General features: G+C 56.4%; 1 protein-coding gene across 13 annotated transcripts in view; it reads left to right on the plus strand.

Moving 5' to 3' along the window:
- CTIF (cap binding complex dependent translation initiation factor) overlaps positions 1 to 22,439 on the plus strand; it is a 322,983-nt gene that overhangs the window by 221,431 nt on the left and 79,113 nt on the right. For 10 of the 13 annotated variants that reach the window (XM_086372398.1, XM_086372394.1, XM_086372405.1 and 7 more), the window contains 2 exons: positions 935 to 1,427; positions 4,154 to 4,453. In XM_086372398.1, coding sequence (XP_086228524.1) covers positions 935 to 1,427; positions 4,154 to 4,453 — 793 coding nt within the window. The remainder of the gene's footprint in view (positions 1 to 934; positions 1,428 to 4,153; positions 4,454 to 22,439) is intronic. The other 3 variants (XM_086372402.1, XM_086372404.1, XM_086372403.1) reach the window with 1 other exon arrangement.

Consider the following 22,439-nt stretch of genomic DNA (forward strand, 5'->3'; position numbering starts at 1 on the left):
ACAGGGTTCTCATGCCGGTGGCTTCCCTTGTCGCAGAGCTCACAAGGGCATTCAGGCTTCAGTAGTTTAAGCTCACAGGCTCACGACTGTGGTGCACAGGCTTAGCTGCTCCGTGACACGTAGGATCTTCCTGGAACAGGGATTGAACCTGTGTTCCCTGCATTGGCAGGCAGATTCTTAACCACTAGACCACCAGGGAAGTCTTCTTATAGCATATTTTGTTTGTGGGTTGGGGGTGAAAATGTCAGTGTACCTAAAGAAAGGTTGTTTAACAAATGGTATAACTGTTCACAGGCCATGATGGTTAAAACGTCATTAATAGAATGCTTGTTATCTGATGCTTCTCTTGTGGTTCAGCTGGTAAAGAATCCACCTGTGAGGCGGGAGACCTGGGTTCGATCCCTGGGTTGGGAAGATCCCCTGGAAAAGGGAAAGGCAACTCACTCTGGTGTTCTGGCCTGGAGAATTCCATGGACTGTATAGTCGGACACAACTGAGCAACTCACTTTCACTGTCCAGTGTAGTTCTGTGTACACATCTTTACTGGAACAAGCATAGAATGCGTTCAGAAAATGGGAATGGTTGCTTCAAGAAACATACTGGGTGTCTGGGGACAGTCAGGAGGGTTCACTGTATACTCTAATTGTATCACTTTAAATTTGTTTCCTACACATGTATTAATGCATATTCTAATAAGGAAATAAAATACTGATTTTAAGTCAAGAGTTGACTTAAATCCTGAGTGATCATAGGGACCTATCTGTCATATTCTCTCCTGTAACCCCAGGCCCCTTTGCAGAGCCTGGTGCATAGGAGGCCTTCAGTGAGAGTACTGAGGGAATGAAGAAATCAATTCCTCTGCAGGTATTTGGACATAGGGACCCTGGCCAGCGGCCCCAGTGACCCTCTCTTGTCTTTCCCCTTTGTTTGGCAGGCGGCAGCAGAGACCCCCAGGAGGGAACAAGCCCCAGCAGCACGGTGACCACCCACCGGGCAGTGCCAAACACAATAGGGACCACCAGAAATCCTACCAGGGGGGCTCGGCGCCCCACCCCTTAGGGAGGTCCAGCCACCACGGCTACAGCCAGAACCGGCGCTGGCACCACAGCAACACGGAGCATCCTTCCAGCGACAAGGGGAGGGCAGGTGCCCACCGCAACGCCAAAGAGACCGTGCCCACAGAGAGCCCCAGACTCGAGGATGCCCTGGGGGATGCTGGGCATGGCGGCCTCGAGTCCCCTCGCAGCCCCGATGCCCTGGCCCCAGCAGCTTCCGAGAGGCTCACCCTGCTGCAGCCGGGGTGTCCAGAGGCCGAGATAAAGCTTAAAGACAGTATTATTCCCGAGCGCGGCGGGGAGCGCCCCAAAATTACCCTGCTCCAGTCTTCCAAAGACAGGCTGCGGCGAAGGCTGAAAGAAAAGGTACCGGTAATTGAATTTTCCTTGTTCTCTTGTACCAGGGAGGACAGCACGAGGTAGGCACCTGGGCGGAGGGCTTGGGGGTGGGGGCCTGGGGAGCCGGGTGCAGGCAGAGACCCGCACCTGCTCTCTGCCCAAGAGACCCCTGGTCTCCAGAAGGCAGACCTGTGGCCAGCTCTGCATGCGGACTCCCTCCAGCACAGCACGTTCCACCCTCCAGGAGGCTCAGCTGGACACCTGGTACCAGCCCCCAGCCTGAGAAGGGAGGGTGGGGGAAGAGGCGTGTGCCTCCAGGTGATGGGAGGGCAGCAGAGAAGGCCTGGTGTCCCCCACCAGCATTATCTGGGGGCAGATGCCGCCCTGTCAGTGCTAAAGGGCATCTGGGGAAAACACAGAGCCTATGAGATAAGAATGCTTCTCCCCAAGATGAGTACCAGGCAGGCTGTGCTCCCTGCCAGGGGAGAGCAAAGGTGAGTTGGACAGAGTGCAGCAGGCTGACATCAGCCTTGCCACTCCCCTCCCCCACCAACCAGCAGCAGGGATGGGACGGGGGCAAGATTTAAGGAGGCACTCACTCTCACATTGCTCAGGTGGCCATCCTGCACAGGCATAGCCCTGAGAAGGAGGGCCTCCTTAAATTTGGAATGAGCATCTCATTCCTCACCCTACTGCTGGGCCTGGCCTCCAGAGCCTGGTTCACACGTTCAGGAAGAGATGCCCCGAGCCTCCAGAGGAGAGCTGGGGCTCTGTCCCTGGCAGCGTTAGGTCCACTCTGCTCACTCTAGCTCCCCATCCCCAGCCACGGGTGCAAGTAAGGTCACCTTGGAGAAGAAGTGTTCCCAGGAAAGGCCAGCTTGCCTCCAGCTTTCCCAGGCGTGGGGAGGCTACATGGAGTCCTCCTTGTGGGGCTTCTGCGGAGCTCGAAGTTTCAGGCTTCTCCCCAGCCTCTCTCTCCTGCCTTCTCTCCTCCAACTTTCACCTCCGAGGGCCAGGTCCACGCCCAATCAGGACAAGGCAGGTCAGACCTCTTCCCCGCTCAATTCCTGAAGCTGACATGCTGCTCCTGGTGTCCCTTACAGCCCCAAGTGCCCACCCATACTCCCCACAGGGCAGGTGCTGTGAGGTCCTAGAGAAAAGCATCCTTCATTTCCTTACGTCCCAAAGGTAGGAGCCTGGAGAGGTTCTCAAGTGTACTCCGTGTGTGGTCTCTGCCTGAAAAGTTTCCTGGACAGATTGCTTCAGTCCAGCCAGAAAGAGAATTGCTAAGTTCTCTTCGGTTCTGCTAAATGCAGCTGTGGTGCCACAGAGTGAAACAACACAGGCTTTAGAGTCAAGCAAACCAGCTGGGTCCTCACTCTGCCTTTGATTGGCTAGGTGGCCTTGGGCAAGCCACCTCGCCTCTCTGTGGCCCCAGTGTACCCATCTGTAAAATGGGTGTCGCACCGTGGTGTAATGCCGCCTTATAGACGGACTGAAGGTCAAATGTCATAACCTGTCAGAAGACCCTTGTGGGTGATTATTCTACATACTGACCACTATTCCTGCCCGTGGTTGGGATGGGGCAGGAAGAGAGAGATAGAACGGATAAGGTAGATCCCTGATGCCCGTATTTCAGCTGCAAAGACTCCCCTCAGGTCCAGCCTCCTGAACTCCTGGATCAGGAGGACGTGGGCTCAGGCAATGGCAGGACTCAAAGAAAGCTATATAGACCATCTAATCTAACCTCCTCATGTATCTGGGAGGAAACTGAAGCCCAGGGAGTGAAGCCAGTTCCCAGAGCCATCCCACTAGAGACAGACTAGGTTCGAGAGCCCCGGGCTGAGCCTCCCGCCCAGGATTCTTCTGTTGATGACAGAATGGCAAACATGGGCCCCCCTCTGTGTCCCTGACCCTGCCCTTCAACCCTGGTTTCATCCCAGCAGTTAAGTCCATCACTTGTGGCCACCAGTCTCCTGTGTTTGAGTACATACTTCTGAGACTGTCAGATCCATTTTCTTCCTCCTGCAGCGCAGGTTTGGTCCTAGTTGTAGTGAAACCTCTAGTGGGTGTAGGGTTTTTCCTCTGAAATTTCCCTCCGAGAAGCGCCAGTTGTTTCTGCGGCACTTTGGAGGATTCCTTAGTGTGCAGTACTTGTTGTAAAAAGCCAGCACACAATGCCAAGGCCATGTCACAGGGCTCCCTGTACCCAGAGAGCATGACAGTCCTCGGGCTGAAGTCCATCGTGAGTCCAGAGCCAAGAGTCTGGAGGACTAGATGTAGCCACTCTGTGGGCACCTTTAACCAACACAGCAGGCATTTGGGATGCCACCTCCTTCCTGACATACTCTTCCTACCCATGTTTTCTCTTGGCCCAATTTCTTATCTGTTAGTTTATATCTTCTTTAATAAGCCCCATTAAATCATTTCTACATTGAGACATCTGATGGACAGGTAGATCCAACAAAGCAAGCCAATGTGTATGAGAAACCTGGTTAAGAGCTAGAGCTCACAAAAAAAGGGTCCACCCAGGGGTCACAGGGGCCGAGCAGAAGGGGAACAGGGAACCTGGGGCCCGAGGGTCCTTGGTGGAGGTCGGGTCCCAAGGGGATCAGACCGCCGGTTCTAGAAGTGACACGGGTCCTTTCTGAGTGTGTCAGTCCTCCCTGCATGGAAGCCTGGAAACCCTCGGCGGAAACCCGGGCCCCACTCAGACACCGCTCGATTTGTCCCCTACGCCTCCCCCCACCCCCCACCAGGATGAAGTGGCCGTGGAGACCACCAGCCCTCAGCAGAACAAGATGGACAAGCTGATCGAGATTCTGAACAGCATGCGGAACAACAGCACTGACGTGGACGCCAAGCTCACCACCTTCATGGAGGAGGCCCAGAACTCCACCAACTCGGAGGAGATGCTGGGGGAGATCGTACGCACCATCTACCAGAAGGCCGTGTCCGACCGCAGCTTCGCCTTCACGGCCGCCAAGCTCTGCGACAAGATGGCGCTCTTCATGGTGGAGGGGACCAAGTTCCGCAGCCTGCTGCTCAACATGCTGCAGGTAACGAGGCGACAGCTGCGCCTCCCGCCCCGCCCGCCGTGGGCCGGCTCCGGAGAGAGGGCTGCGGATTCTGACCACGGTTGGGCTGCTCCCGAGTTCCACCCTTGCCCGATTAATTATAGAAAATAAAAAGGCACTCAGAGGGCAAGAGATGAGTGGCCAGATTTGCGTGTGTTTGTGTGAGGGCTCCATGGTTACGGTGGGCCAATATAATTTTATAGGTGCTTCCTGCGTAACCAGCCTTCCCCTCTATTTCCATGATAAGAGGGCTGCCTCTTGTCTTAGACCCGTTCTGTGCTTTGACCTCTCCGTGTTCCAGCGGAACGTGCCGTGGACTTTTCTTTTCCTTCTCCTCCTCCCCCCTCCCCAGGACCACCCCCAGGCCCTGCAGGTGACACGCTGCTTGTAGGTGGTGCTGAGATAGGTCTCAGCAAAAGGCATAGAGCAAAAGGGCTTTGAGTTGCGAAGCTGCAGTCTGTCTGCTGACGCGCTGGGCTTGAAACCTCTTCTGGGGCAGAGAGGTCAAAGGCCGTCTCGTTTCTTGGTGCCTCCCCACTCCAATCCCCTCTACCCGGAGAGCTTACTCCTTCCCCTCCCCTTCCTTCCTTTGTGGGTGCCGATGTCCAGCGATGGTTTTACTGGGGTGTGTAATGGGCGTGGGCCCTTAAACTGAGTGCAGGGCTGTGTGATCTCCCAGGTGGGGAGCTGAAGCCTGTCTCTCTTCACCATGGTCACAAGGGAACCGGTCCCAGCACTGGTGGCATCGTGGAGAGGCAGCAGGTGGCATAGGATGGCGGCCGTGCCAGGCCTGGGACTGTCCTTGGAGACTCTCGGCTGGGGAAAAAGTCATCTCTGCTCCTCCTCTGTACCTTAGACGGGTTGAGATATGCATTGAGTTTCAGCCCAGGTAGGGTAAAACAGGAGCTTGGAAGTTCCGGAAGTAGGATTACAGAGCCGGAAGAAACACCTGCAGGTCTTTCTTAAGGATGGTGAGTGACCGTGTAATAGATCATCCGAACCGTGACATTTCTGAGAGTCAGGGGCTGTATTCGTCATCAGGCCTAGACCCCCCGGTGTCGACCAGGACATGTGGTCACCCTGGTCTTAGCCACCTGATTTTTCAGTCTCTGCCGTCCCTTCCCCAGGAACAGTGAGGGAGGAGCCCCCTCCAAAGGCTGCCCGTGGGCTCCATCCCGCTGCCCTCCCGTCTTCCCAGGGCGACTGCTCACTGCAACCTGAGCCGTGCTGGCCAGCCCGGGCTGCTTCTGTCCAGCTCGCAGCCCTGATCAGGTTCCCATTCCTGGATCGCCCACGCTCCCCGGTGACGAATTCCCGCATTACCTGAGGGATTTGCACGTCGGGCATGTTCCTCGTGGGCCGGAATGTCCTGGGAGAGTGTGGAGGGTGATGGTAGGGAGCAGCCTGTCTGCCACGTACGGCCAGGCCTGGAGGGGGCGGGGTGGGGGGGTGGTCAGGGACAGATCGACCTTTGGCCTTGGCTTTTGTGAAGAGAAGGGCCAGGACAGGGCAAGACTTCTGACGGTGGCTGCCAGCTCTGCGTAACCAGCCGGCGCCCGCGGTGGACACACACACGCAGGGCGTGGGATGAGAGGCGTCCAGCCAGGCAGGGCAGCTGGCCGCAGGGGTCACCTGAGATCCTGCCCAGGTCAGGCTTCTCTTCCAGTGACCCGCGGTTAGAGCGGCCTTGCTCACAGTGTCCGGCAGAGCATCCGCGCTGGGACATGCTCAGCCTCAACAGAGCCCTTTGGCCCCCTACTCCCCACCTCTCTGTCCCCGGAGAAGTGGACTATCTTAGGCCAGCAGGATCACAGTGTCCCCTTGGCCCCCACTGCCCCCTTCATCCCTTGCAGCCTCGGCTTAAGTGTAAGAGGGAGCTCCTTGAAGTGTGTAACCAGAGGGCTGGGGCTGGACCCTCAGGCCTCCTGGGTCATTGTTCAAGGCCCCTTGGCCCCCACGGAAGGTGGGCTGGGTGTGCTGGACTCCTGGCACACCCCCCATTATGAGGCCTGGCCTCGTGGGCCCTGCTTCTCTGCTGCTGAGGAACTGCTCGGTTGGAGTAGTTTTTCCAGGTAGCATCATTCATGGCCATTCACCACCCCAGACCCACAAGGCTCAAGAAAAGAGAGCAGGGGGCGTAACTCATCAAACCCCACTTTTCTCGTGACCCACAGGAGTGTCTCTTTTCACCTGCTTTCATTTTATGGCAAACCTGATTTGTATCCCTTCCCTGGGCCCCAGCACCTTCCCCCCCCCCCGCACCGCCCCCCCCCCAAGCCTTTCTCCCTCTGAGGTTCATACTCAGCTGCACGCACTCAGGGTCCACTGTCTCTGGATCCCCAGCCAGCCCTCAGTTCAGTTCAACCGCCCCTGAGACGCCCTTCATGTGGTAAGGTTTCACCGCTCCCTCCGTGTCCAGGTTCTGAGATCTGGCTTAGTGATGCTGGCTGCGTGATGCTGGCTACAAAGTGGACAGGCTGCAAGGCGCCCTGTGAACACAGCTCCCAGCAGCTGTCTTTGGATGTTTTGCCCTCCTTGGCCGAGCGCTTTCACTGTCTGGGCTTTGGCAGCGGGAGCTGGCAGCCCCAGAGGAGACGGGCAGGCTCTGATGTCGGGGACGTTGGCACGGAGTGTGGGCTGCCTGCCAAGCTGGGACGCAGCCCCCATGGAGAGCTGAAGTGAGAGCGAACACAGGGAAGGGTCAAAGGACCTTTCACCCCTCACAGCCAAACTCAGCTTTGTCATCTCAGGGAACCCAAAAGCACCGCCCTCGTGAGCCCTGACAATGCCAGAGATCTTGGGGTCCCAGGGGACCCCTGTCACCAGTCCCATGGCTCAGAAATCATCTTCAGTTTTTACATCTAAACTGAGTCTTTTTGCCTTAGGTGTGATTGTTTTCTAAGTAGTGTTCTGGTAAATAAAATTCTGCTCATTAAACAGGCGTTTCTCAAATGTCTGTTAGGTGCCAGGCATGCACGTCAGTGCTTCTCAAACTTGCATTTGTGTTCGAACCACTTGAGAGTCTATAAATAGAGGTTCTGATTCAGGAAATCTGGGTAGAACCTGAGAGGCTACATTTCTAACAAGCCCCCAGGTGACGGCGGTGCTGCTGCTGGCCCAGGACCACACTTTGAGTACTAAGATGTTGGATGACTGACGGTTTGTAGTGATGGGTCAAGTTCACAGGCCCGACTGACACACGTCTTTTAATGGTGTGATGTCAGAAGTGGGGACCCAGGCTGGGAATACGGAGTTCCAGGCACCAGGTTTTCTTCAGGGCCCTGTCTCTCAGCCTAGCTCTTCTTCAGCATCTTAGGGGAAGACGTTTTTAAAACATACCGAACGTGGGGGTTCTCCCCCAGACCGACTCAGTTAGACTCCACAGCGATGGGCCTGGGCATCCTTTCTTGAAGAACTCCCCAGCTGATTCTGCAGTGATGGAGCGCCCCCGTTAGGAAGATAACTCCAGAGATGCTCTGTCTGTGCACAGTTGTCACTTACGAACCGGTTGGCCCTGCCCACCACCCCATGAATCAGCCAAGAAATGGGTCCCAGGTACTGGGCTATTTGCTGAGTGATGAGAAGGAGTCAAAGCCTGAGCTGCTGAGAGAGCTCCAAAAAGCAGGAGACGTTGGCAAGCAAGCGCATCCCTTCGCCTCGCCCCGCCTCGGGTGCCCCTCTGTGCAGCGAGGAGGCTGGCTTGGACCCTCGCAGGAGACCTCTCTCCTGCACCTCGCTGTTCCGAGGGTCCTCCTGGGAAACCTCCACCCTCATGGGTCAGCCAGGTGGGGGCGGCCTCTCCCCTCCCGCGGGCCTCTTTTCTCTCTGCTCTCAGCTCCGTCCTCTGGGTCCTTTTCCTTTCTCTTGGCCTCAGACGTTTGTCGAAGCACCTATCACGGGTTTTAGGAAAAGGGCCTCCCTCTTCAACCCCCAAGGGGTTGCCAGGCTCAGCCATCAGTAAAGCTAAGGAGGTGATTCATGTCCCTTGCCCCACCCCTTCCCACCCGGCTCCCACTCTGCTTGATCGCAGGGTCCCACACCCATGAGATGTGCACTGTGGGATTCTGACTCCCAGGAGAATGTGGGCGACCCACAACCCCTGGGCTACGGAAGTCACCAGGACTCCGCCCCGATCTTTACCAAGGAATCGTGGTACCAAGAGGGGGTGGGGGGGCTCTGGTGTCACTGCGAGGTGAAGAATGAGCGAGCCTCTTTTTATGGGACTTTGGAATGACAGGAATTGGAGGCCTGAGCCCCCGCCACCCAGCACTGCCCCGTCACCACCCTGGACCTTCCGCTCGGGCTCAGAGAGTGCTCCTTTGCTGAGATATGCTTGGGCAGTATCAGTTCAAGCCCTCCTCTGTTGAAATGTGTGTGCCCTGTTTAGCCAAGAGGTGTCTGCATCTGAGCTATGCAGAGCAAAGTATTATTAGAGCCGGCATCAGTGTGTCTGTAACTGAACCCCGCTCTCCCTAGCAACCGTTGTCAACAACACATCTAACAGAAGGAGGCGATACCTTTTTTTGAAGGAAAGAAAAAAAGAAAAACCTCATCTCACCAAGTCGTAAACACAGCAGGGCTGTTGTGAAAAGACAATACAAAATCAGAATCTGGCATGTAACCAGGTTTCAAAATAAATTGCTCTCTGCCAGCAACTTCTAGAAGACAGCCTCTTAAAAAGCTGACCTGGAGCTAGAAAATGGATAAGCTCTGCAGAGCTTCTGGCTGGGTCACCATTAAGCATCACGTTTGGGGCTTTTGACACACAGAAACTCAATCAAGTGGTGACAGGGGTTCTGTGGGGCCTCTGAAGGGTCTGTGGGAGTAATTTTAACTGGGGCACTCAAGATTTTCTGGTCTGGCTGCCCCATCAGTAAATCAAAATACAAGCTGCATCTTCAGGACTTAGGGGATCCATTCATCCCATTGATACCCCGTTTCTCCCATCTCTGCCTCCTGGTCTTAGTCCCTTGCTTGCTGGCTTGGGCAAAGGCAGTGCTCTGTTCCATAATAGGGAACCTCCTTCTCTCCTGGTTATCTTGAGGTTTCAGAAATATCAAAAGTTGTTCCTCTTTTCCCAAAATGTGGAGTTCTCAATCCCAATCTTTTATGGATGGAGGGAGAAGGACCAACATTGATTCTTAGGGTTCTAACCAGAGTTATAAGTTGAGTTGTAAGTTCCCATCTGAGTTCCTCGATGGCAGGAATCCTGGCTGTGTGATGCTTGGTCCCCGGCTCCTGGCACCATGACCTGTACACAGTGGATGCTCAGCAAGTGCCTGGGGAAGGGAGGCACAGGGCCATCAGCCTTAGGTACCAGAGCTTCTGGTGCGAGACGGGCTTCTCAGCTCTTCTGAGCACTTTCCTGCATGTGAACCTGGAGATTCTCTCCCCAGGGTGGCTTCCAGGGCAGGATCCATCCCCAATGTGTGAGGAACAAGACAGTGACTCAGTGAGGCTACCAAGTCATGGGGCTGAATGGGGGCGATCAGTCCAGCACCCCAAGCTCTTGGCTCCTGTGAAAATGTTACTCGCTCAGTCGTGCCCGACTCTTTGCGACCCCGTGGACTGTAGTTTGCCAGGCTCCTCTGTCCGTGGGATTCTCCAGGCAAGAATACTGGAGTAAGTAGCCATTCCCTTCTCTAGGGTATCTTCCCAACCCAGGGATCAAACCTGGGTATCCTGCGTTACAGGCAGATTCTTTATTGTCTGAGCCACCAGGGAAGACCCTGGACTCCCAGACCACCCCCCTAAATAGGATATAAGGGTCAGAAAGTTGGGAAAATCAGGAATCCATCTCTTGAAGCTATTAGTGGGGATTTCAAAATCTGTGCTACTAGAAGGTACCCCGCCGGATTTCCGATGCTGTCCGAGTCTCTGGGTTTTCCAGGCCAATGGAGGGCTGAGGGTATCCAAGGAAACACCGCCGTGGCCCCGTCTGTTTTATCCAGATGAAGCACACAGCCGTTCTTCCTGTGGCGGGCTCTCCCCTCGCACCCTCTTCCTCGGCCCCGCCCCTGCACGCCCACTGCTGAGCCGACGTGCACTCCAGGCATGTAAACTAATTTTACTGTTGGCCCAAGCCAGGCATACCCAGGGAGAGAAGCACATTGTTCTGTGCATTCCAGAGCCTGAGCAAAGCCCTGGGCTGTACCCACCCGAGTGCCCCTCCTCCGGTCGCAGGAAATCAGGAGGGAGAACGTGCAGGGCTAGCAGGCGATGCGAGCGCTCTCCCCGCGGGTCAATCATGGAAGGTGACTTTGTTATTGTGTTAATCGCTCAGTCGTGTCTGACTCTTTGCGACCCCGTGGACTACAGCCAGCCAGGCTCGTCTGTCCGTGGAATTCTCCAGGCAAGAATACTGGAGTGGCTAGCCATTCCCTTCCGCCCACAAAACATCTCTTTTTTCTAAAAACTGTGGTTCCGATGGCACCCTGGGAGTTGTCGGTGCCCTACACAGCCAGGCAGAGGTAGCACACACCTTGCCCAACAGTGGGCACCGGCAAGCTGGCCTCCCATGTCCTGTCTTTGGAGCTTGACCTGCATGAGAGTCTGTGGCGGGCACAGCTCTCCTGCTGGGGACAGCAGCACCTGCCTGGTACCCAGGCTCTTCGCCCACCAGACCAGAACCAGAACAGGGGCCGGCTGTGCCTCCAGCCAGCCTTGTTGCCCACACTTACTTTGCAACGAGTAAACTTCTACCTTCTTGCTTCGCATCCTCACGTCTTCCTCTCAACAAGCACTTCTTGAGCACCTCCTGCATACCGCCCACTCAGCAGGGCCCACACGTGTGTCATCTCTGTAAATGCGCCCTCCCTTCTCATCTCCCCCTAGTTTGTGTCATTAGGGGCACTGTCCCAAAGTCTGAGTTTTATTCAAGGATCCAGCTGGGGTGTCTCAAAGCCAGTTTTTCTGACTCGGTAGGGGCACAGTGGCTTCTGAAAGGGCTAAATCTAAGGCTCCCTTCTAGAACTTTGTTATGCCCTGCGGGACAGAGGCAGCCTGTGATACAAACAGGAAAAAAAAGCATTTTGATTTTTTTTTAAATCTGAAAATAAGCAGAGGAAAGGACAGCAGCCTGCCAGTTGAGGTTTTCTTGTCTCAGAGGCGAGGTCCCCACCAAGTACCCCCATGGCAGGTTTCAGCCAGCTTCCAGGAGCCTCTGCCCAGGATGAAGGTGCCCTGGTGGGCAGGTGCTGGGACACCCGAGGTCCTGCTCCTGCCCTCCTATCTCTGGGCCGAGGAGCTTTCCGGGGGTCAGGAGTCATTTCCCCATCACCCGTGTCCCTTGTCAGGCCGTGTTCTCTTCCCTGCACTCCCTCACCCCCGACCCGGGCTTCGTTTTCCCTGCTAAATCCCCTGATGGGACTTGGCCGGGCACTCCCCCTGTCTGAGGCTGCCACGCTGAGGCAGGCCCTGCAGATAAGTGGGTTATCGGAGAAGGCAGCTCGGGTGTCCTGGGCCCCAGAGGGTCACCCCTGGCCGGCTGGCAACTCACCCCCAGCTCCTCCTCCCCGGCTCCATCCCAGAGCCAGGCCAGCAAGGAGACAGCAGTTCCTTCCCCCGCAGCTCAGTGAGCGGCCAGCCCCCAGCCGCCGCCGGGAATCTGAGCTATGCTAAGCCGTCCAGATCGCCGCATCGCTGCCCTGCCCGGCCCAGACAGGGCGCCTCTACCTGCCGCGGCCGCCACTGGAAAGCTGGCACCGCCTGGGCCGATGGAAACAAATCTCCCTGTGGGTTATGTAACCACGAACCATCCTGGCCCCGGCTCCCTTGGGGAGGAGGCTCCCAACCCCCACAGAATGGAGAGCGGTGGCCCCTGGGCAGGGAGCGGACAGACGGTCATTCTTTCAAAGAGAAGCAAGTCATCCTGAGTGATTGCCCAAGGTCCTTCTCCAGACCCAAGGTCCTCAGTGCCCCTAGGAAGACCGATGTTCCCTGTACTTGCTGGCAGAGCGAGGAGGTCAGCCCAAGACACGAGCCCAAGTGAAGTGAGGAAGGCGCGTTGGGAGAGCTGAACTCACAGGGGAGGTTAAGGAGAGGGGGGCAGGTCTTGCGGGGCTTGGTGTTTTGGTTTGGCTTTTTCTTGTAATAAGATACCTGCAACGTGAAATTCACCAGCTTAACCGTTTTTAAGTGTATGTGTCAAGTGCAACCGCAGCTTTGCACTGCACTCCCAGCAGCCCCCCGCAGAACCCTCTCATTGTCCCAGTCAGAAGTCCTGTACCTCCTTACAGTCACCCCCAGCCCCCTACACCCCCTCTCCCTTCTGTCTCCGTGGGTTCTCAGCTCTGTGCTTTACGCGTTTAAGTGGAAACCACACAGTGGTCCTTTTGAGTCTGGCTCACCTCACTTAGCATCATGGCTTCAAGATTCGTTCATGGGGTAGCTCGTGTCAGATTTCCCTTCCTTTTCGTGGCTGGATAATATTCCATGGTATGGATGGACCACATTTTATTTATCTGTTCATTCATCCATCACGGATGGCCCCTTGGGTTGTTTCACCTTCGGGCTGTTGTGAATTATGTCACCATGAACATGTCACATACATGTATCTGTTTATGTTCTTGCTTTCAGTTATTTTGGGTATGTGTATCTAGACGTGGAATTGCTGGATTCTGTGAAAATTCTACGTAGAACTTTTTAGAAACTCGCTAACTATGTTCCAGAAGGCTGTTTTTCATGGAGAGAATGTATAAACCAAGACCCAAGTAAAGGACAGTGAGAATACTGCCTTACTTGGAATCCAGGGTCAGGGTGTTAAGTGGAGAGTCAGAGGAAGTCTGTAAGATGGAACAGAAGGCTTTGGACTTTATGAAGTGGAACTCGGGAGCCACTGTTGAGCCATGAGGTCCTAAGATTAAAAATCATAGAATAGTATAGACCTGAAGGATCTATAGATTATCCATCCAACCCATTCATATCATAGGTGAGAGACTAGAAGCCCAGGGAGGTTAACAAAAGCCCTGCTTTAGGAAGATCTGGATGCTGGGTTATAGGGTGTCATGCTTGGAAATCCAGTACATAGAGGACCAGGGGTTTTAAGTGACCATGCTTGTCTCTTTCATAAGGAAAGCACACACTGATTCGGACCTGCCCCTCAAAGATTCAAGCTGCTGTGGCGGGTCTCATTCCCTCTCCTCCAGGGACCTGCTCCCAGCCCTAGGTAGGCAGAACAGTAGCATTTGTCCCCATCAGAACTGCCCCCATCACTCAGGAGCTGGAATCTGGAGTTGCTAGCAGGGGGACAGTGGGCTGATGTGGGAGATATACCCCTCTTCCTTCTGCCAGGCCTGGCACAAGAGTCTCCAGGAGCCACCCAGGTAAATCAGTGGGCATCTGTGAACGGAGGCTTCCCAGCCAAAGGTGCACGGCCTGGGTTTCAAAGCGGGCACCAAACACAGGGACTTCTGGCCCCCTGGGGGAGGATGAACAGGACTCACCTCTGTGCCCCTGACCCTTGTCTGGATGCCCCGTCCACACTGCTGAGGACACCTCTCCCTAGCTTTCTCTGCCCATACCCATGTGCCCTGGCTGTCCTCTGGACACCTGGCATGAGGCAGAGTGATTTATTGGAAGTTAGTGAGTGTGGGGTGGAGCAGAGAGGGTTGGGGGATGGAAACTTTTTAAGCAGTCAGCCAGGGTGGCACACTTGTCTTGAACTCATTGCTTTCAGGGTGGCTGGGTTCCATCTCCACTAGAAGATAAAAGAAGGGATCCCTTTAAGTGGACAGAGGTCACCAGGCGTCCCGGGGTGCAGAGTGTGATGCAAGGATGCAGGTGGGGGTTCACCCATGCTTCAGTTACTCCTTAGCCGATTGGCATCATGTGATTGATCCAGCCTGTCTTCATTGCTGCTCGGGCTTTTCTCCAGTTGCAGAGAGCGGGGCGGGCTTCTCATTGCTCCGGCTTCTTTTGTTGCGGAACGCAGGCTCTAGGGCTCGTGGGCTTCAGTAGTTGCGGCTCCCGGGCTCTAGAGCACAGGCTCAATAGTCGTGGCCCATGGGCTGAGTGGCTTCGCTGTGTCTGGGGTTTTCCCAGATCGGGGATCAGGGATCTAACCCATGTCTCCAGCACTGGCAGACGAATTCTCCACCACTGAGTCACCAGGGAAGTCCCCTAGTTTCTTCTTGCTCCGGACCTTTCCCTGTTGGGTGGCATGTCTGTCCCAGAGAGGTTGTGTGACCCTCAGCCAGGAAGCAGGGGCTGGACTGTATGGCCCCTTGAGGTCACCTTCCAGCTTGGAGCTTTTGCTGCAGCCTGAAAATCATCAGCCTGAGAACCATCAGCATAGGGAGTCTGCCCTGGGAGCCCAAAGTTCAGAATCGGGGCTCTCTGCACACCCAGAATCTCCATCCCCTTTTGCCTCCCAACCAGTATGCTGAGTCTTCAAGGAACAGCAGTGCCAGCCCCTTCCTGGCCCATCCTCAACCCCAGTTCCAGCCGGCAGTGCTGGGGAGAGGGTAGGCCCCACTTTGGGGGAGCAGGCTGTGACCTGCAGGAAACCAGCTTCACTTGACCCTTGGGTGGCCTTTGAGATCCCAGTTCACAGAGGGAAAGAAGCTTCAGGTCACTTGGAAACATGGAGACAGGTATGTCCAGCCAGGAGTAGTGCCCCCCGGGCCCCTGCTCGCCAGGGATGGCTGTTCAGCTAATCCCCTTCAGGAAGCCCCTTACTCCCAAATCACCCCACTCTTGACAGTGCAGCTCGGATCAAATAATGTCCCAGAGGACCGCCACGCTGCTGCCACGCACTGCCGTCCAGCTCGGCCGCCGAGCGGGGCAGTGCCAAACGACAGCGGGGCTTGGGTGGTATTCAGGGATGGCTGGGCTCCAGCTAAAGCTTAGGAATATCTGTCTATAATTGGAGTCAGTGCATTCCTGGGCAGCTGCATGTACATCGGAGCTCCACACTCCCCATTGACCCCATCAGACAACAGTCACTGCATTACTCTGGGTGTTGAAAAAAGTCTGATTGGAATAGTATCTCTGATGTGGACTTAGAAGCAGAGTCACCTGGAATTCAGTCTGCAGGCCCCAGAAACTTGCCCTTGATGACGTCCTGCCGTGTTGCATAAGGAATCGTTGACAAAGCCCAGAGTCCAACACCTACCTCCTGACCCTGGTTCTGGTGCATCAGCTGACGACTTTGGGCAGACCTCGCAGTCAGTCCTAGCTGCCCTCCACCTACTCGTCCATTAAGTGGGGGTAATCATACCTGCCCCCTAACACCAGTTTATCCCACAGACATCATCACTGTTTAAATCCACTGACACACGTCCCATTTTGTCTGTGTCCTCTTGAGACTCCTCCTCCAACAGGAATTTCTGAATTTCACAAAATCATGTTTTTCCTTTTGCCCTTGATGAATCCCATTCGTTCAAGGTTCCTAGGAGAGGCCCCACACAGGCTTTCTTCCACAAGCCCAGGGGCCCCCAAGTCATGCTGTGGTTTAGGGTTCAGATTGTAGCAGTGCAGATAGCCCAGGATCCGTCCACAACGAAAGCTCGCATGGAGGTCCTGAGATTGGTGTTGAAGCCCTAGCGGGTGTGAGTGCTTAGCTCTGTTAAATCTCCAGTAAAGCAGGAGCCTCTGGCCTCCATCAGATATTTAGAGGCCTGATGGAAGGGCAAGGCCAGGTCAACCAGAGAACAATTTAGGAAAATCAAGAGGAGGGGGCAGGCCCTTTAAGTGCTGGTGCCTGGGGAAGACTTCCTGGAGGAGGTGGCATGAAAGGAGAGGCCGGATTTGGGTGGACCCAGGAAAGTAGGAGGAAGGAGCCAAAGCAAAGGCTTGAGTGTGGGAACAGCCAAGTGGAGGGCAGTGGGCATGACTGTGCAGGAGAGCGCGGTGGGATGACGGTCGCGCACTGTCAGCCTGGCCAAGGCTGCCCGGGCAGCAGCAGGGGGCTCTGCAAGTGTCAGAGAGCCCTGGGGTAAAGCTGCCCAGCCAGGCCGTGAGGCCAGGTCACAGTCACCACGGTGGCCCATTCATTTGCTGGCACTCGCTGCTCACCATCTCAGGCCAAGGCTGTTTTAATCCAGAACTAAAGCTTCTACCTTCAGATTAGGGAGCTCCCTGCCAGCTTTGGGCCCCAGTCGATCTGAGACCGGAGGCAGGGAGCGCCACGGCATCTGGGGCCCCGGGCCAGGCTGCTGGGAGGCCCCAGAAGTCAGGGTTTCACTGAGGCAGGTAGTGTGGGGCCTGGCACGCGAGGCCAAGAGACCCTGTCTTTCTGGACCAGTCCAGTACCTCGTGGGAGAGGTCAAGTCCCAGCTGCCCACCTGGAGTGACCCACTCAGCCCCTCACTGCCTCCAAGCTGCCTCCAAGAGCCGTGTAGAGATGCTGCCCACGCACTTAACCACTCATACCCATGCACTTAGTACTGGCGACGTCGTATTTTTTGTCAGTCGCTCAGTTGTGTCCAGCTCTTTCGCGACTCCATGGACTGTAGCCCACCAGGCTCCTCTGTCCATGGAATTCTCCAGGCAAGTATACTGGGGGTAGCCAATCCCTTCTCCAGGGGGTCTTCCTGACTCAGGGATTGAACCTGGGTCTTCTGCCTTGCAGGTGGATTCTTTATCTTCTGAGCCATGAGGGAAGCCAGTATTGCCCCTTCCTCCAGCCTTACGGCCTGCAGGGAACCAGAGGCAGGGCTACCTGTGATGCCTGGGGCTGGACAGGTTCACAAAGCAACCCTCCTCTGCAGAAGCCCCATCCCCCCTCCCCCAGGCACATTTTTTTTCTGGCCTGCCTGGAGGGGTACAGCAGGAGACAGGAAGTCTGAAGCCGGCGTCGTGCCTGGCTCTGGGCCTGTGTCCTCCTGTGGTCCAGAGGCTGGTCAGTCTCCCCACCCGAGGCAGGGCTCATGGCTCCGCCTTCTTTACTCCCACGCCCCGCGGGTGCCCTGGGCTCATGGAGGTTGCATGCGTGCGGGTCCAGGACTGGAGAGACTCTGGGAAACTTGAGTGCAGTCTAGGGGTGGGAAGAGAAGATGGGGCGCTGCTCAGACATGGGGGACTTGAAGGTGCCGTCCAGGAGGTGCCTGGACTGCAGCCTCCTGGGCTTTCACTCCAGCCCTGCCCTTCTCTAGCTGGATGACTGCAGGCCAGCCCTCCCACCCTTCCCGGTGGCTTCCTCGCCAATAAAATCGGGAGATGAGAAGAAGTAATTTCATAGGTCCCTTTCACCTCTTTGTTAATCAAAAGCAGACATATGGGGCATACACACGGTGCCTGTTATTGCCCACCGCCACCCGTGGGTTGACCAGTGAGGAGCAGACGCTCCCTGCGGGGAGGGGTCTCCAGTCATGGCCGCTCCAGCCCACCGGTTGAGTGTCCGGAGTCATTGCCACCTGGTGGGCCAAGCAGCCTGCAGGGGGCGCCAGTGCGCAAGGCGGGCCTCACCTGCCTTGGCAGGCCCCTCCCAGTCCACCCCAGCATCTTGGCCTCCTGAGGTTTGCCCCACAGGGCAGTTCAGTCGCTCAGTTGTGTCCGACTCTTTGTGACCCCATGGACTGCAGCATGCCAGGCCTCCCTGTCCATCACCAATTCCCAGAGTTCACTCAAACTCATGTCCATCGAGTCGGTGATGCCATCCAACCATCTCATCCTCTGTCCCCTTCTCCCGCTTTCAATCTTTCCCAGCATCAGGGTCTTTTCAGATGAGTCAGTTCTTCCCATCAGGTGGCCAAAGTATTGGAGTTTCAGCTTCAGCATCAGTCCTTCCTTTCAGTGAACACCCAGGACTGATCTCCTTTAGGATGGACTGGTTGGATCTCCTTGCAGTCCAAGGGACTCTCAAAAGTCTTCTCCAACACCGCAATCCAAAAGCATCAATTCTTCGGCGCTCAGCTTTCTTTATAGTCCAACTCTCACATCGGAGATTTAAGTTAAACCATTTAAGATTTAACCATTTAAGTCACAATAGGATGGTGCCTCTGCTGCAAAGCTACCTTCCAGCAATTTCCAGGCCCAGTGGGCCCCCATCCCTGAGACAAGAAACCTCTGGAAGCTCCCTTCCAGGTCTCTGAGACAGGCCGGCATAGTGTCCAAAGGTTGCTGCCAGGTGTCTTGTCTGAGAGCCGTGTTTCCTCCTCGGTCTCAGCCAGGCAGTCACCCTCCAGGCATTAATTGTGCACTGTCTGTGTGCAGACACCGTGAGCCCTATGTACCCACCAGGATACTCTTGCGAGTTGGGCATTATTAGTTCCGTTCTACGCATGGGTAAAGGAAGGGCCGGAAAGCTTAGGAAACACGCGCCTGACGTCACACAGCCTGTGACAGGAGTGGCGCTGGACCCCAGTCACCAGGCGTCCTGTACCCCCCGCAGAGCGCCCTGCTGCCTGTGGGCCCCTGGGGGCCAGACGGGTGTTGTATCGGCGTGGCTGGGGCGGCCAGGTGGCAGGTCTGGAGCAGAAAGCAGGTGGCGGGGGGGAAGCGAGATGAGAGAATGCCCTTTAGATGACCTGATCAGAACCTCCTTCCCCGAAGGCTGATCAAGGGGCTGGGTAATCCCCCCATAGTCGTCTGATGGCTGAAAGAATCTGGAGACAGTTTCCAGGCCAGAGCTCAGTGGGCGCCCCGGGCCTGCTGTCCCCTGCCTGTCGCAGGGTTGTCGGGGGTAAAGAGGTGTCCCTGTCCACCAGGCTGTCCCCAGCCAGCCTCCGCTTCTCCTCTGTGGCCGTCCCACCCCTGGTTTCTAGCCCATCACCCTCACCATTCATGAAAAAAGTCAAAAAAGAGAACTCCATTTGATCTGATTTGCTCCACTTTGCGGCCCCAGGGGCTGGAGGCTGCAGCCCAGGGTCATAGTGGATCCTGATGAGTGGGCACCGCTGGTGTCCTGGGCACCTGGGTCCCTGGGGAGCACGTGTCTGTGTGCAGCCCTGCAGTCAAGGGTAGCTTGAGTTTCCCATGACAGGCTGCAGCCACAAGAGCCCAAGGAAGTAGATCGTGTCTCAGATGAGGCTTCGTGCTTCCATCACCTTTCTAGACCAGAGGGAGGGGTGGCCACACTTTTAATGGGTCCCTTCCTCACTGCACCCCACCCCCAGCCTGAGAGGAAGACACTTCAGGCTGGCACAGTGAGAAGGCAGAAGGCAGAGTGCGTGCCTACATGGGGCCTTGTTTCTAAAGCTCTAGATTATTAAGAAGTGAGGACCCTGGGGTGTGAGCCGAGGCGCCAGGTTGCTCAATCCCAAAGGAGCCCTTCTAAGGTTTCCCCAGCACCCAGCCCAGAGTGTCACCCCGGAGAAGGAGCCACACTGAAAAAATCTTCTTCGCCGCTACCGCCATGCCTGACCTCTTTTTTCCTTTTTTTTAAACTCCCCCTATACAGCTTGATTTACGGTGACCCCTATACATTTCAGCAGCTGCAGCTTCATTTCAGAATCAGGTTAAGTAGCCCAGGGTTCAAAACCTAAAAGGTCGGAAGGCGGTGGGCTACGGGAAGGCGAGCAACACTTAATACAGCTCATTCCCACATGGGCTTCTGCGGCCTGGGGTTCGTGAGCATCCTTTCCCTGCAGATGTGGTCCAGCCCGTACAGACACCGCAGCTCCTCTGCCTGATAAAGGGAAGTTCAAAAACACGACAGGTTGGCACCTGGCACCAGCTCCCCTGTGCTTCCTCTCCCACCAGCCCCAACAGAAGAGGCAGCCTTCTTGAGAGCTGGTGGGAACGAGAGCTCTCAGGGCAAGCATCTGTAGGGCCTTCCCAGGTGGTGAAGGTGGTAAAGGACCCACCTGCCAGTGCAGGAGATGCCAGAGACGCGGGTTCGATCCCTGGGTCGGAAAGATCCCCTGGAGGAGGGCATCGCAACCCACTCCACTATTCTTGCCTGAAGAATCCCACGGACGAAGGAGCCTGGCAAGCTGTAGAGCCCCCTCTGTTCCTAGAGGACAGAGGGCTGAGGTGGGGCTTCTGTCCCTCCCCTCTGTCCCACCCGCCCCCACCCGCCCCCATCCCACCCTTTCTGGCTGGCACAGCTCTCACGTCCTTGGACCAGACAGCCAATGTTTGTGAAGCCCCCCAGCCCTACCCTCGAGGAGCTTCTGGCTTTGTGAGCCCCTATTCTTGTTCTCAGGTTCCCAAATGACCCCGAAGTCTTCGCTTGCAGCAATTTTCTTCACTGGACTCTGTGTTTTTCCCCCTCCCGTCTGCTCTACCCTCCCAGCGCCTCCTGGCTCTGGCCCCAGCGCCAGCCCCTGTCTGTCCCTGCAAACACAAGTCAGCTGTGTGTGCAGACAAAAGCCGTGCGTCGCAGTGGGGGCCGGGCCCGCAGAAGGGACATTTCCAGGGAACTCTGGGGGCGGCGGCTGGGAGGGCAGAGGCGACTGTCTGATAGCAGGGACTCGGCGTCACCGTCTAGGGGACTTGGCCGGGCCCCAGGGGCCCGCGGCTGTGGGTGGTGACTGGGAGAGGCGGCCAGGCTGGAAGAAATCTGCTGTGTGAGAAGTGTAGGAAACGGGCTGGAGGGGACAGATAACAGCCCGTTCTCTGTGTGTCTGTGTGCGTCTGCGTCTGCCGGCCAGGGTGGCTGGAGCCAGGCGGTCTGAGGCCGTATCTAGTGAGATTTCTGTCCTGGGTTGTGAAAGTGACCTATGGAGCCAGCAGCAGGGTTCAGGGCCTGGGAGACAAGACATGTGGCCCTGCCCTCCCCTCCCCCTTGTCCTGTGTTCCTGTCGATGTTCCTCTGTCCCCTCTTGCCAAAGAGCGCAGGAGGGGGTGCAGCAAGAGGGAACATTCTTGCAGTGCGAATGGTTTAAGGCCTGGGTTTCGGTCTTGATTGTATCAGTACTTTGACATATGAACTTGGATACCTCCCCTCATATTTCTGGCTCTCGGTCTTGTTGGCTGTAAAATGGGGATTATTTTTATATCTGCCCTGCACGTTGCTCCGGGTGGTCGGAAAGCTCTTACGAAATAAGGACGTGAAGACAGTTTGTAAACTGTAAAGGGATCAGACTGGTTTTTGAATGCTGGAGCTGCTGAGCAAAGGCTGGGCTGGAGAAAACTGGTGGGGAGGGGCAGGGGGGAGGGCGCTTGGTGGTCCGTGGCCCCCCGCCAAGGATGGGCCCTGCGGGAATGGGCCCCAGGGCAGGCTGGGAGGCAGTGGAGGCTCTCAGCGAGTGCCGGTGCCAGTCACAGATTTGCCAAGATAGAAGGTGGTCTGGGTTGGGCACCCACTTCTCCCAGGAGAAGGCAGGGCTGTGCGAAGCCCTCACCCCATCAGGGGCACAGGGCGTTCGCCTAGCCTGGAGGATAAAGTCAAACAGGTTGTAGAGGGGCGAGGGCTAACTTTGCGTGTCTTTCCTAACATATGCTGACCCCGCAGAAGCCGGGTCGCTGTGTCCCCTCACCCCCTCCCCATCCTGACCTGGAGATCAGCCGTCCCCGGTGTGGAAAGTGCGAGAAGGAGCTGGCAGGGAGGGCCGTCAGGACTGCTAGGCTGAGGGAAGCTGAGCTATTTAAAGCGTGCAGCGAGCACCCGAGGGGCGTGAGCGCCACCCACCCCCACGGCCCTCTCAGCATTCAGCTCTCCCCTTCCTTGGCTGGATCCCAAGCCCGCAGGGCACCCAGAGGCTGCAGGTCAGATGCCAGGGGCTCCGGGGCTGGCAGGGGAGGCCGGTTCCCCCTCACCCCAGGGCTTGGGTTCCCTCCTGGGGCCTCCTGGCTGAGTTGGCGGGGCCACACAGACTTCTTGGCTCCCTGTGCCTTATAAACGGGGCTGGGGACGCGTGGGGAGCTTAGAGGAGGAATGCCCGGCGCCTGGGGCCCAGGGCAGCTGCTGCCTGCCCGCCTGCACCCCCGCCCCTGCCAGCCATTGGCCACCCCGCTACCTGATTTGGGGAATCAGAGCCAGCTGGGGCAGCGTTGGAAAGTGGGGAACTTTGCTGAGTACATCCTGCTCCCTGGCTCGGGCCCGCCTTCCCAGCGCACCCCACATTACAAAGGGTTTTCTGCT

Source organism: Bos grunniens, chromosome 24, assembly GCF_055505025.1.
Source record: "Bos grunniens cultivar Pamir isolate PY7600 chromosome 24, Bosgru_T2T1.0, whole genome shotgun sequence".
Classification (NCBI taxonomy): Eukaryota; Metazoa; Chordata; class Mammalia; order Artiodactyla; family Bovidae; genus Bos; species Bos grunniens.